We start from the raw sequence: 13,320 nt of genomic DNA, 5'->3' as shown, positions 1-13,320 counted from the left end.
CAGCGCAGCTCTGCATAAGTTTAACCTGTAAATCCCATTCATTGGACCATGCACACTTACATGGCAATAAGCCCCACTGGAATTTGTTGACTTCTGAGTAGCGATGGAGGAGAACCTTGATTCAGTACACATTTAAAGCCTTATCTATTAAATTTGCACTTGCCAAAGCAATACGAGAACCAAAACACAGATATCCTACAAAATTCAGACTCGGCCAAACTTTGCGGTGCAGTTCTCCAACCAAATAATGTTTACACAATAATGAACGTGTTATGGAAATGTGTGGATACAACAGTGAAAATAACATATGAAAACACCTATATTTAGGGGAAATGCTTGCAAAAATGTGTACATTAGTTGGAACATACAAAAATATGTTTATTTGGAGAAACCTGCACTAAAAATGAGGATGAATTTTCATGAGGATTTTTTAAAAAAAAATTCACAAATTGCCACAGAAATGGGAAGAACTTGATTTAAGGTTCGGAAACTGAGAAACTGGGAGAACTGAAAAGGACAGATCCTTCCATCCTTACTTCCGAGTAAACCGTGCATAGGATTGCACAGTCAAAGGAATTTTTTATTATTATCACTGCCTACCTATAATGCAACACAAACTCTGAGAAGCCAAGACTCCTCTTTCCATAACTACTGCTCAGAAGAAGGGGAAATCCAGTTTGCAGTGAATAATTTGGGTTCTTCCCTTTCGTATTAGTCTGGTATCCAATTCCCTCCACTAAGAAATGTGCCATTGGAAGAGCACGGTAGGTGAGAACAATGATGCACATACCATTCTTTGAAAAGTGGGGCTGCTCTGGGAGGGCCACCATCCCTGAGACAGCCTCACCTCCTGCTTCGCCTTCAGCTCCTTGAGAAAAATTCTAGTCCAGAGATTTAAAATACAATTCCATGCATTTTTAGCCCCGAGTTTAATGGGGTTTATTCGCAAGTACAGTGGTACCTTGGTTCTCAAACTTAATCTGTTCCGGAAGTCCACTCAACTCCTGAAACAGTTCGAAAACCAGGGTGCGGCTTCCAATTGGCTGCAGGAGCTTCCTGCACTCAAGCAGAAGCCGTGTCAAACATTCAGCTTCTGAAAAACATTCAAAAACTGGAACACTTACTTCTGGGTTTTCAGCGTTCGGGAGCCGATTTGTTTAACAACTAAGCCATTCGAGAACCAAGGTACCACTGTAAGTGGCTACAGGGTTGCAACCTACGACTGCTTTCCTATTCCCACATAGAGAAAAAAAACACTGATTCACTTCCAAGTTGATCAAAGAATTTCCAAGTCTTCTTTAACACTGCCTCTTCCCCCCGCCCCTCCTTGTCCAAATCAGTTGGACTCATTGCACCTAGGGCAAGTTTACTGGCGGGATGCAAACCGCTGTCAAAGCATTTCCCATTACTTGTGCTATTTTGCTTTGTGTGCAAATCCAACTCTGTTATTCCCGCGATCAAAGACGCAATAGAAAGCTGACATAAATACGTCTCCCAGAATCCACATCGGTTTGTTGCGGGGGCCGAGATCCAGAGCCTGAAAGCCACTGAGGCAAAAAGCTTCTCCTCCACTGGTTTGCTGTCACAGAAAAACAAACACTTCTGTTTGGGTGATGCTTTTCCACTAGCGTTTGAACCAGAGCTGTTTGAACCAGAGCTATTAGGCAGGGTGAGGCAGAGAGCGCAGATCTCACGTGATTTGGGGTGAGATGTCACTCAAAATCAGTGCAATCTTGCCCAAAATCAATGCTGGTGGGGCCGCCACTTCTCCACCAGCTTCAGATGCAGCATGACATGTGGCAGTGGGAGCAGCAGCAGAGTAAACCTGCCATTTCCCATTTCACCTTAAGTGGTGAAATGAGCCATGCCGTCCCTGGATTGAACCAAAACCAACATGCTTTCGTTTCATGAGCCTTTTGGCCTCTGCAAAACACATGCCCTTCCTCTGACAATTTTCCACACCCTTTGGGCCAAAGGGTACAGGGATGTTTGTACAGGGGAAAGTGGCGAGAAGGCAGTGGGCACCCACTGTTAAGTGCTCCTCTGAATGCCAGCTGCTAGGGAGGCTCTTGAAAGACTTCTTACGCCCATCAGCTAAAAACCCACATTCCATATCAACACTCAGCCCACAAACACTCCACACAGCTCTTGTATCAGAAGACAGCAACCGTGAGAATTCAGATACGTACCTTGATTATATACTGCTTTGAAGTTATTGTGTATTCTCTCTGCCCGATGGTAAAGGTTATGGGAGGCAGGCTGGAGAGTCTTCTGCAGTCTACAATAAACTGTAACAGAAATGAATTCCTCCACTTGAACTGGGGTTCTTATTGTCATTCACATAAACAGCGAAAGTGACCTATTGGTGTTGGTACGTGGGGAGAGCTGGCAGCTAGGAGACCTTTGACAAACTACAGTTCTCATAATTCTTTGGGGGAAGCCGCAACTCTTAAAGTGGTAGAAGGCTGCTTTAAATGTATGGTGTGGATGAGGCAAGGTAACACCAGAATCTTTGTTGCTTTTGCCCATAACATGAGAGTAGACAAACGTAACTTCCTATTTCTCTCAAATTTCAGCGAAGTACTGTATTTTCCACTCTATAAAACGCACCAGACCACAAGATGCACCTAGTTTTTGGAGGAGGAAAACAAGAAAAAAATTATCCTGAATATCAGAAGCCAGAACAGCAAGAGGGATCGCTGCGCAGTGAAAGCAGCAATCCCTCTTACTGTTCTGGCTTCTGGGATAGCTGCGCAGCCTGCATTCACTCCATAAGATGCACACACATTTCCCCTTACTTTTTAGGAGGGAAAAAGTGAGTCTTATAGAGCAAAAGATACGGTATATTTCTAGCCTTGCCCAAAACTTCCCCCTTATTTTGACCTTTGATTCTTTTTTCCCCACAACTCAAAACAATATGTCCTGGACCACCATCATATCAACAGCTCTGGATTTTCTTTGGGGCTCTGCTGCCCCAAACATTCTGTTTACCTCGCCATGCGGTGCTGGGTGGGCTCCGATTTTTTGTTGCAGTCGTATTATTTCTGAGGGTGGGCCAGTAATGAGAGAGGTGCCCGAGTCTACAATGGCTGCACAGCCATCTTTGCATGCCGCTATCTGTCCCTGGATTTTCACGCTGTATTTTTAAGGGGAGAAAACAACAAACATGAATACTCTTGATTGAATCAGGTTACAAGCATGCGGGGAAATAGAGATGAGGAAAGCATGCAAAGGTCAGCAATCAGTTAAAACATAACCTTTTAAAATCATTTCAGCAAAATTATCTTCTGATAGATATTAAAATTTGCCTCTATATTATCAAACTAGTTCTAATTTTGAATAGCTTAAAACAGTTCTGGGGGAACTGTGGCGTCTAGATTTTGCTGGGCTCCAAATACCAGGAGCTCCAAAGAGATTTTCTGGGCCTGGTATATGGCATGTAGGTTGGGTCATCCCCACACCCTGCAAATACTGGCACAATATTTGCATAAAATTAGCTGTAAAATATATTTGTATTCAGACTGTTTTGCAAGGGGGTGGAGGAAACCCTCACAAAAATAATCAGGAGCAACACTGAAATATACTCAGAGTCGCAAAGTGATTTCATGCTCTTTATTCAGCTCATAGTGGTGAGGGGGAATGAATGAATGTCCCTTCAAAGTATCTGCTTTATATACATTATTTACACAATGGGCTGCACGTGATTGGCTAATTCCGGAATTCTACTGTAAGCCAATCAGGTTGTGGATTCACTTTTATCTGGAGCATGATTGGGTGGTTCCTGCCAACCAATCATACTGCTGCATTGTGCTAGGACCAATCAGACTGCTGCATTCTGAATCCTATTGTTCTAGGACCAATCAGACTGCTGCCTTTTGGATCCTATTGTTCTAGGACCAATCAGACTGCTACAGTTTAGATCCTATTCAACTCAGTACATAACAGCCCTCCCCTCTAAGTTCCAGTCCTGCCCGGGAGGTCGCATTCATAGTCCTCAAGGTACACCGGCAGCCTACGTGTGCGTTGCGGCCTGGGGTGTTCCCTGGTCCGGGGTTCAGGTTCTGGCTCGTGTTCCAAGGATGCTGGCTGTGATGGGGCTGTTTGGTCTGGTGCAACCGGCTCGCTCAGTCGTGGTTCTGGTTCCGGTGTCCTTTCGGCCTCACGGGTCCTCTCTGTATTTACTGATTCTGCCTCTCCTGCTTGCCCCTGCTGCTCTATGGGCCTCACTGCCCCACTGTTCCCTTGGGACTCCTCTGACCTGTCGTCCTCCTCCTCCTGGTTTTCTCCCGGGAATCGTCGCCGTATCTGGTCGCAGTGGCGGCGCCAGCATTGCCCCCCATCTGTTAGCACCTCGTACGACACGGGGCCAGTGACCCTGGTGACTGTGGCGGGTACCCATGCAGGGCCTGCCCCAAAATTCTTTGCGTACACTGGGTCCTGGGCCTCGAAGGTCCGGGGGTTCCTGCCTTCCCCCACCACTACCTCATCCTGAGCTCTATCGGGGTGAAGGCGGTCCAATCTGATTGCAAGGCGCCGACCCATTAGTAGTTCAGCGGGGCTCCGGCCAGTCGTTGAGCTGGGGGTGCTGTGCTGTGCTAGAAGGAATGTGGCAAGGTGGTACTCCCAATCCCCTTGCGTCATGCGGCGAAGGGTGTCCTTGGTGGTCCGCACCATGCGTTCTGCTTGGCCATTGGTGGCAGGGTGGAATGGCGCCGAACGGATGTGACGGATGGCGTTCTGCGCTGTGAAGGTTTGGAATTCTCCTGACGTAAATGCAGTCCCTGACGTAAATGCAGACGAGAGTGTCAGGGAGCCTGTGGGTTGCAAACAGCCTGCGTAGTACCCGGATGGCTGCAGACGTAGAAGTGGACGGTACCAGTGCGACTTCTAGCCATTTGGTGTAGGAGTCCACCACTATGAAGAATGTTTTCCGCTGAAAGGGGCCAGCGAAGTCCACATGCAGGCGTGACCATGGTGCTCGGGCGGACTCCCAGGACTAGACTGGGGCCCTTGGGGGATCTGGGCGGGATTCTTGGCAGGCCTGGCAGTGTTTGACCCAGGCCTCTATCTCTCCGTCGATCCCCGGCCACCACACATAACTCCTGGCAAGGGCCTTCATTCTTACTACCCCTGGGTGTGTCTCGTGTAGGGCTGTGAGGACCCGTTTGCGGAGGGGCTGGGGAACAACGACCCTGCTTCCCCATAACAGGCACCCCTTGTGGGCCGACAGTTCATGTTTGCGGATTGTGTAGCCAGCGAATTCTGGCCCAGGGCTGCTGCTGGGCCATCCCCTCCACACCCAGTCCAGGACCCGGGAGATGACCCTATCTTTCTTGGAATGGTGTGCAACTTCTTGTGCCTGAATGGGGCGGTCGGGAAGCAGCTCCAGGCTCATAACCTCTTGTGCAGGTGCTGGGTCGGGGCCTGTTTCCAGTAGTGGTAGCCTGCTGAGGGCATCCGCATGGCCCATCGCCTTCCCAGGGCGGTCAATCAGTGCATACTGGTAGCTGGCAAGGAAAATTGACCACCTGAGGACGCGAGGAGACAGCACTTGGGGGGTCTGCTTTTCGGGGGCAAACAAGCCAAGCAACAGCTTGTGGTCAGTCACCACGGTGAAGGGCCACCCGTATAAGAAATCATTGAATTTTTTACTCCCGTCACGATTGCCAGACCCTCCTTGTCGATTTGCGAGTAGTTCCGCTCGGTTGCGTTGAGTGTCTGGGAAAAGTATGCCACCGGTACCTCTCTTCCATCCGGGAGTTGGTGTCCCAGGACAGCGCCAATGCCATAGGGCGAGGCGTCGCATGCTAGCACCACCGGCAGCCTCTCGTTGAAGTGTGCCAAGACCGAGTTTGAGACTAGCAAGTCCTTGACTGCCTGGAATGCGGCCTCCTGGCGCTGGCCCCACACCCAAGGGGCCCGCTTGTCCAGGAGTCTGTGTAGGGGCTCCGCTACCGCCGCCTTGTGGTGAAGGAAGGAATGGTAAAAGTTCAATAGTCCCAAGAAGGCCTGAAGTTCAGTCTTGCTCTTGGGCGCTGGGGCATCACAAATGGCCCGTACCTTGTCCCCAGTCGGGTGGACCCCTTCTGCGTCCACCATAAATCCCAGAAAGTCCACCTGAGGCACTCCTAGTAGACATCTTTCCCGCTTCACCTTGAGACCCGCCGTCTGGAAACGGTGCAGAACGGTGCGGAGGCGGTCCTCAAACTCCTCGGGTGTGGGCCCGGCAATCAGCACATCATCGAAGAAGGGGGTGACGCCAGGAATCCCTTTAAGGAGAGAGTCCATTAGATTCTGGAATATGCCTGGTGCCACGCTGACACTGAATTGCAGCCGCTTTACCCTGAACGCTCCTCTGTGCGTCACAATCGTCTGTGCCTCTGCTGTGGCCTCATCTACTGGCAGCTGTTGATATGCTTGGGCCAGGTCCAGCTTGCCAAAAATTTTCGACCCAGCCAGGGTGGCAAGGACATGGCTGACCACTGGCACTGGGTATGCATGGGCCGTGAGGGCCTTGTTTATGGTACATTTGTAGTCTGCGCAGATGCGGACCGAACCATTAGGCTTGACGGGTGTGACGATTGGCCCCTTGGCTTCTAGGAGGAAGGTGAAACGGGAGGCGTACGCTTCCCAGTCTCCAGATGCTGGGTTGAACGGCGAGAAGCTGCTGTCGGTTGCCATTCTGAGTTCCTTGTGTCCCGGAGCTGAAGCCTGGATACACGGTGCGAGGCAGCGGTGCAGCAGGTGGCGGTGCTGCAGTGCTGTGTGTGGCAGTCAGCTCAGCGGGATCCCATCCTCGTCGCCAGTGAAATATACTCAGAGTCGCAAAGTGATTTCATGCTCTTTATTCAGCTCATAGTGGTGAGGAGGAATGAATGAATGTCCCTTCAAAGTATCTGCTTTATATACATTATTTACACAATGGGCTGCACATGATTGGCTAATTCCGGAATTCTACTGTAAGCCAATCAGGTTGTGGATTCACTTTTATCTGGAGCATGATTGGGTGGTTCCTGCCAACCAATCATACTGCTGCATTGTGCTAGGACCAATCAGACTGCTGCATTCTGAATCCTATTGTTCTAGGACCAATCAGACTGCTGCCTTTTGGATCCTATTGTTCTAGGACCAATCAGACTGCTGCAGTTTGGATCCTATTCAACTCAGTACATAACACACACACAAGTAATAAGTTTGCCTGACAGGCATAATGTCCTCAGGTGAACTTTCCACCATAATTGTATTTCCATAATAGCCAGGGTTTAACCTGCTGAATTGCTGCCAGCCATTTTCTGGAGAAGGAACTTCCTGGTTAGTTTTAAAGGTCCTCTCTAGGACATGCATGATTCTACTATTTCTCTATAGTACCCAACAATCAAAGCTGTGAGTTGGCTCATTGGTTAAAAACATTGAAAGGTGAGAGCAAGTGCTTTTCTCCCAAAGCAATTGCTTAGAATGGAGTCTGTACATTTTTTGCTCCATAAATCACATTCTACAAGGGCTTTGGTCCAAATACAACAAACACCCCCCCCGTACCTCACTCTTTTGTGTTATTTGATCCGAAGATGCTTTCCTTTCTACATTGCCACTCCAAAGGTTTCTGGTTAATTTATTTTTCAAACTTACTTGTCCATATGAATTTTCCAATACTTTTGCTCAGTGACTGGAACCCAGTGAATGGACCCTTTGTAGAGAGAATGGTCAATGCCTCCAAATATCAACTCACCCCCGTTCTCAGTGTTGCCTCCTCTAAAAGAAGAAAGAAAAACTATTATTGAATAGGCAAGCATAAACACAGTTGTGGTTTGACATGAAGTTGAATGAGGGTGTAAACCAGTTCAGCCTTCTCAGATATTTGTGATTGTCTTGGAAGCTGCAAGTGTCCTAGGCTGCTAACATACCATACATTCAAAGCATACTTAAAGCACATGACTTTCCTCAAATAAGCCTGGGAACAGGAGTTTGATAAGGGTGGTGAAGATTGTAGCTCTGTGAGGGGTAACCTGTCGTTCCCATGATTCTCCGGGGAAAGCCATGGTTTAAATGTATGGTATGTGTGCAGCCATAGTCAAACCATGACAAGAGAATAGCCAGAATACAAAAACAGTATTTAATACTTCAGAACTATCAAATCCAAATCTGAAAAGCAACTCAAATAGAGTTAAATGACATTTTGGGGGGGTTATTGTGCTTGGTTTGATTTTATATGTTGTGGTTTTGTTTGTGAACTGCCCTGAGACCTCCGGGTATAGGGCAGTGTATAAATTGATTAAATAAATTAATAATAATAATAATAATAATAATAATAATAATTTGATTTTAATTAATTTTATAATGAATGTTTTTAGAATGTTGGATTATTTTGATTGTTGTTAGCCGCCCTGAGCCCAGCTTCGGCTGGGGAGGGCGGGATATAAATAAAATTTATTATTATTATTACTATTAATAATAATAGTAATAATAATAGAAGTTCATTAGAAATTACAGCCCTGATTGGAGTTCTTTAAAAGCTCAAATATGAATACGTTCATTTTCTAACAAAAAGAGGAAACAGAAATCTGCTACCAGGACAGGTTCAAGGTTTTGGTAATAACATATACAGAACCAGGTTACTTGAGGGATAGCCTTATCCCTTACATATCCAGAAGATTTCTGTGGTCTGCAGGAAAGTTTCTCATGCAAGTTCCAAAGATCTCAGCAACTCCCAGCAGGAATTTCAGTGTGGTTTCCCTGGTTCTGCAGAATAGCATTCCTGCTGAGATATGATAAGTGCCCACTATCTGCACTTTCTAGAAACAATTGGAGACATTTTTGTTCCAACAGGCTTTCCCAGCTGGATAAATAGACCTTTGTTATGAGTGTCTATTTTGTATTGTTTCAGTTTTGTTTAAAATGTATCAGCTGTTCTTTTTGTTTTTAACTGCTTTTGGATTTTTTAAATTTCTATTTACTTGAGATGCTTCAGGTTACAGACACTTCAGTTTACAGACTCCACTAACCCAGAAATAGTACCTCGGGTTAAGAACTTTACTTCAGGATGAGAACAGAAATTGTGCGGCGGCAGCGGGAGGCCCCATTAGCTAAAGTGGTACCTCAGGTTAAGAACAGTTTCAGGTTAAGAACGGACCTCCAGAATGAATTAAGTTCTTAACCCGAGGTACCACTGTACCAGAAATCTCACAATAACTGCATAAATAAATATATATATACTCAGTGCTTTTTTCTGGGGGTATGCAGGGGTACCCTAAACATGTTGTGAATCTTTGTACTTTTGTCCATTTACTGTATTTATTTCCCCCAATTTGAACTATAAAATGGTGGTGTTCTTGAGTCAAAATGAGAGTACCTCTAAACATTTCTTTTAGAAAAAAAAAGCACTGAGTAAACCCTCCACAAATCTGGAGTGAAGTCCCTAAGATGATTGGATGGCACCTTGCGCTCCTCTTTCTGGCAACTCCTGCAGCCAAGCTGGTGCCAAGAGTGTTGCTCTGCTTTCCTTTGGACCACATCAACGAAGCCAGAGGGATGGTGGTCTTGTCTAGGCAGCCAAGGACTCTCATACACAAAGCCCAGGCTTATGTCCCAGGGAAGTTACTTCAGTGTTGCTATCACAGTGGTTTGATTTACCCCAGAAGGCACACTCTATTGTCTCTCGAGACAACAACAACAACGTGAATATTTCACCAGAAACCATTCTGTGGAAAGGCTGGTTTGCGCCATCCTATCTTTTCACTCTCAAACACTGACCTGTTCAAGATGAAGGAAAATACAGGTTCCTCTATCAATTGTTGCCTCAGCATATTGTCGAATACTGGAAGTCCATGCAGCACTGACAACGATGGATATCCCAAGCCCAGCACCCCATCGAAGTGTGCAAAGGTAAAGGTCAGGTCAGGCTCATAGACAGACTCTCCAAAGTCTTGAGCCTCAATGGAAAGGTTGCTGAACTGGTTCATTGATTTGCCAAAGAGAAACAATATGAAAAACATGTAACCACATTATAGTTCAGGTTATTCAGTTCAAAGCAATTTCTTTCTTGAACCTTTTCAGGTTTGGTTTATGTCACAAAATTCTATAGTTTGGGCCTAAGTTTCCTTGCATCTGATGGAAAAAGCTTATCACACAACCTGATATTGAACCATATATGCCAGTAACTTTCTCCAGTTCTGGCAAAGATGAGAAACAATGATAGTATTAATGCTATATCATCTGCATATAAAGTTACTTTATATGATAGTTGTGTGGTTAGTGTTCCCTTACCTTCAAAGAGACTTTGGTGAACTGGAACACACAAAACATGGACTGGATTTCCTTAACAATGCATTTTGAACATCAGCTGAATTATTATAAAAGACATGTCCCAAATTATCCATGCCCTCACGTGTACTGCCAAGAACCCAACGAAATACAGAACCCTCGAAGAGCTTCTCTCACCTGGACGGTGTCTTTGGCAGTGACGCCGATCAAACTCCCAGTCCCATATTGTAAATAAAACGGCTCCCCTACTTGCGCATAGGAGTATGACATAAATGACTCAAATCTTTTATGCATGCCTGTAAAAACAAAGGCCATTAGTAACCTCAGCTATAAACATGATTTCCCCCCAAGTTTAGGCCTAATTTTGATTAAATAATAAAAGCAAAGCATTGCATTAATTAAAAAGCAAAGCACTGCATTTTCTGTATGGATCTTCTATGTCATGGAAATGTGAAACGGGCATCCTGGGGCTGGAGTCCTTTGAGTTAAAATAGGTGAATACACCTGCAGGCTTCGCTTTCGCTCTGATAAGTGGGGAAGATGCATGCAGGCATCCTTTCCATTGGGACTAAAGCAAATGGGGAAGCCAACACAGAAGCAGCTCTTTGCATGCATTGGAACCTCCTCCATGCCTGCAAGAGATCACTCAGATACCGAATTTGGCTGTTCCTTCTACTGGCATTGTGTGGTGTTACGGAAATTACAGGGGCGGGGGGCATATATTTGAAGTTGTTAAATGTTACAAATATTATGCCTGAATGTATCCTTTTGACTTGACAGCTCAGGGAAGATACCTAGCTTTATGAATCATATACAGTGGTACCTCAGGTTACATACGCTTCAGGTTACATACGCTTCAGGTTACATACGCTTCAGGTTACAGACTCCACTAACCCATAAATATTGCTTCAGGTTAAGAACTTTGCTTCAGGATGAGAACAGAAATCGTGCTCCGGCGGCGCAGCAGCAGCAGGAGGCCCCATTAGCTAATGTGGTGCTTCAGGTTAAGAACAGTTTCAGGTTAAGTACAGACCACCGGAAGGAATTAAGTACTTAACCTGAGGTACCACTGTAAAATCAACCCCTTTGCCAAGTTCCTCCATTCCAACACCATTTTGCCCATGGAAAAAGGACTCTTTCCCCTGCCACCTCCCCAAGCTTGAAGACATGTTTACACACCTCCTACCCCAGGAAATTCCCAGAGGTGACAATTGCTGGGCTCACTGTTCTCCAAGGGAAGCCAAATCTCATCACTAGACTTGCTTCAGGCTCCAGACATGCAAAGGAAGTTCTATCGTACTTTTGGGTGGTGGGTACTTAAGATATGTTTGCCTATGCTAATCTTATACTTGGGTGTTGCCCTGATATATCTGTCTATGCTAATCTTGTGCAACCCTCCCCTTTTGTGACATGTTAGTGATGTAGCAATGATGTATTGATGATGCTGTGCGCACTGTATTCTGAGATATGGTGGGAAAGTCAATGTTGCCCCCTGTTCTGGGTTCACTCGCTGCTGTTGAACCTGTTGCGCAACAATAAAGGATCTAAGTCTACTGACTGCTGATTTGCTCCAAATTGCTTGGCTGGAATTTCCTTCTTTTACTGACCGCATGGACCCGCGGGGGACTTATACCCCAATGAGCTGGGCTGTTGAGTAGGCTCTCAACCCGGAATTTTCCTTAACAGTGGGCAATTGGTGAAAGCTCAGGAACTCACAGAGGGGTAGAAAAGACAGAAATTGATTACATCAATGCCCTACATACCTTTTTATGTCCCTCCCTGACTAAAATTCTGTGCTGCTTCCATCCCAATCAGCCATCTAAAATCTCCCTTTCCCTGTCTCCAATCCATTATTTCTCTCTATATATATTATTTGTACCCCGCCCATCTTTTGGGGTGTGTGGAATGGAAACAAACCTTAAATTATTTTAGTTTGGGACTGGAGAATTCTGTGGTACACAAGGTGGAATATGTTTGAGATTGCTGCTGCTTTAAACCCATTAAATGTCAAAATATTTCTTACTGCAAGCTTTACTGTAGCAACGAGCGGATGGGACCCAAAAATCGCTGGAGCCGGTGTCAAACACCACGGTGAATCGCTGAGGTGGAGTGCCAACACTCACCTCTCCATAGTACTGGGCCTATGGGGAAAACAACCCATCAGTCCAGTATTCAGTCACCTGACAGACAAGGTTAGGGGAGCTTCAGGTGGGTGATAGTGCCCAGCAGGTGAACACAACGTTGGGTAGGTAGTTCCATTTTAGAAGCAGAAGTAACGACCCTCCAAGCCTAAACACTGAAAATAGAGGTGGGTCTGAAAGGTATACACCCAAAAAGCCAAGGTAAAGAGGTATGTCTTCAGCATTCACCAGAAGCTATCTAATCAAGGTGCCAGGCACACCTCTGCTGGGAGGGATTTCACATGTTACGTTAGTCACAAACCTGCCAATTTGGTGCTTGTCTTTTAAAGGAATTGCCAGCATAGGGTCCCAATCAGGACTGGGATTTTAGTGTGGTGCCAGAGGGCTTTAATCTTGTTTTCCTGCTGTGGTCCCAATCCCCACACCAGCAACAGGAGCTTTTTCTCTCTCTATACAAACTGGAGAAATGCTAGGATTCCCGTTTGTATTAGGGAACCCACCAAGGCAATTTTGCTTTTAAAAACAAAACCCTGCACTTAAAGGCACAGCTATGTTTCTAAATGACTTACTGCACAGAACTCTGAGACATACCTTGCATAGGATGTTGTTCAAATTGGGGGAGGGAATGTTTTATTCAGAAATTCTTAACAAGCCTGATTAAGCTTTGCTTTCTTAAATATCCAAGTGAATTTAGAAACCAGGCAAAGAATCCTGGATGCCAAGACAGGATCAGCCCACCAATGAACTCCACAAGCTTATCAGCCTTCTACTTCCATATCATCCCCTGGCAGCAGCACAGCCTCGTCTCACGTTCTATTTTTAGTATTTTTTTAAAAAAACAACCCATTCCTGGCATCTGCTGCAGAAGGTGATGTGATCTTGTATTCCGAGAACAGGCTTTAACTGTTAATTTATATTTTCA

The 13,320-nt window shown here is 45.8% G+C and overlaps 1 protein-coding gene across 1 annotated transcript; it reads right to left on the bottom strand.

The window, feature by feature from the left end:
* Positions 1-559: 559 nt before the first annotated feature.
* LOC310743944 (cathepsin D-like) lies at positions 560-11,731 on the bottom strand. The gene is made up of 7 exons (XM_083574705.1): positions 11,437-11,731; positions 10,435-10,553; positions 9,748-9,947; positions 7,627-7,749; positions 2,992-3,136; positions 2,190-2,288; positions 560-1,579 (listed from the first exon to the last, which is right to left on the bottom strand). Exons 2-7 carry the CDS (start codon positions 10,549-10,551, stop codon positions 1,415-1,417), a joined length of 849 nt encoding a protein of 282 aa, XP_083430831.1. The 5' UTR covers positions 10,552-10,553; positions 11,437-11,731; the 3' UTR covers positions 560-1,414.
* Positions 11,732-13,320: the final 1,589 nt, after the last annotated feature.

The sequence above is a fragment of the Podarcis filfolensis genome (genome assembly GCF_964270895.1).
Source record: "Podarcis filfolensis genome assembly, chromosome: 10".
Lineage (NCBI taxonomy): Eukaryota > Metazoa > Chordata > Lepidosauria > Squamata > Lacertidae > Podarcis > Podarcis filfolensis.
Note: the sequence above shows the minus strand (reverse complement) of the source record. Positions and strands in the feature narration are given on the sequence as shown.

Bases quoted from the DNA above. Each gene is read 5' to 3' on its own strand.
- LOC310743944 (XM_083574705.1), bottom strand. From the start codon at position 10,551: ATGCATAAAAGATTTGAGTCATTTATGTCATACTCCTATGCGCAAGTA. The intron at 3,137-7,626 runs GTAAGTTTGAAA...TTAAAAATACAG, and splicing joins TGGAAAATTCATATGGACAA to CGTGAAAATCCAGGGACAGA. The intron at 1,580-2,189 runs GTACGTATCTGA...TTTCTGTGACAG, and splicing joins CAAAGCAGTATATAATCAAG to CAAACCAGTGGAGGAGAAGC.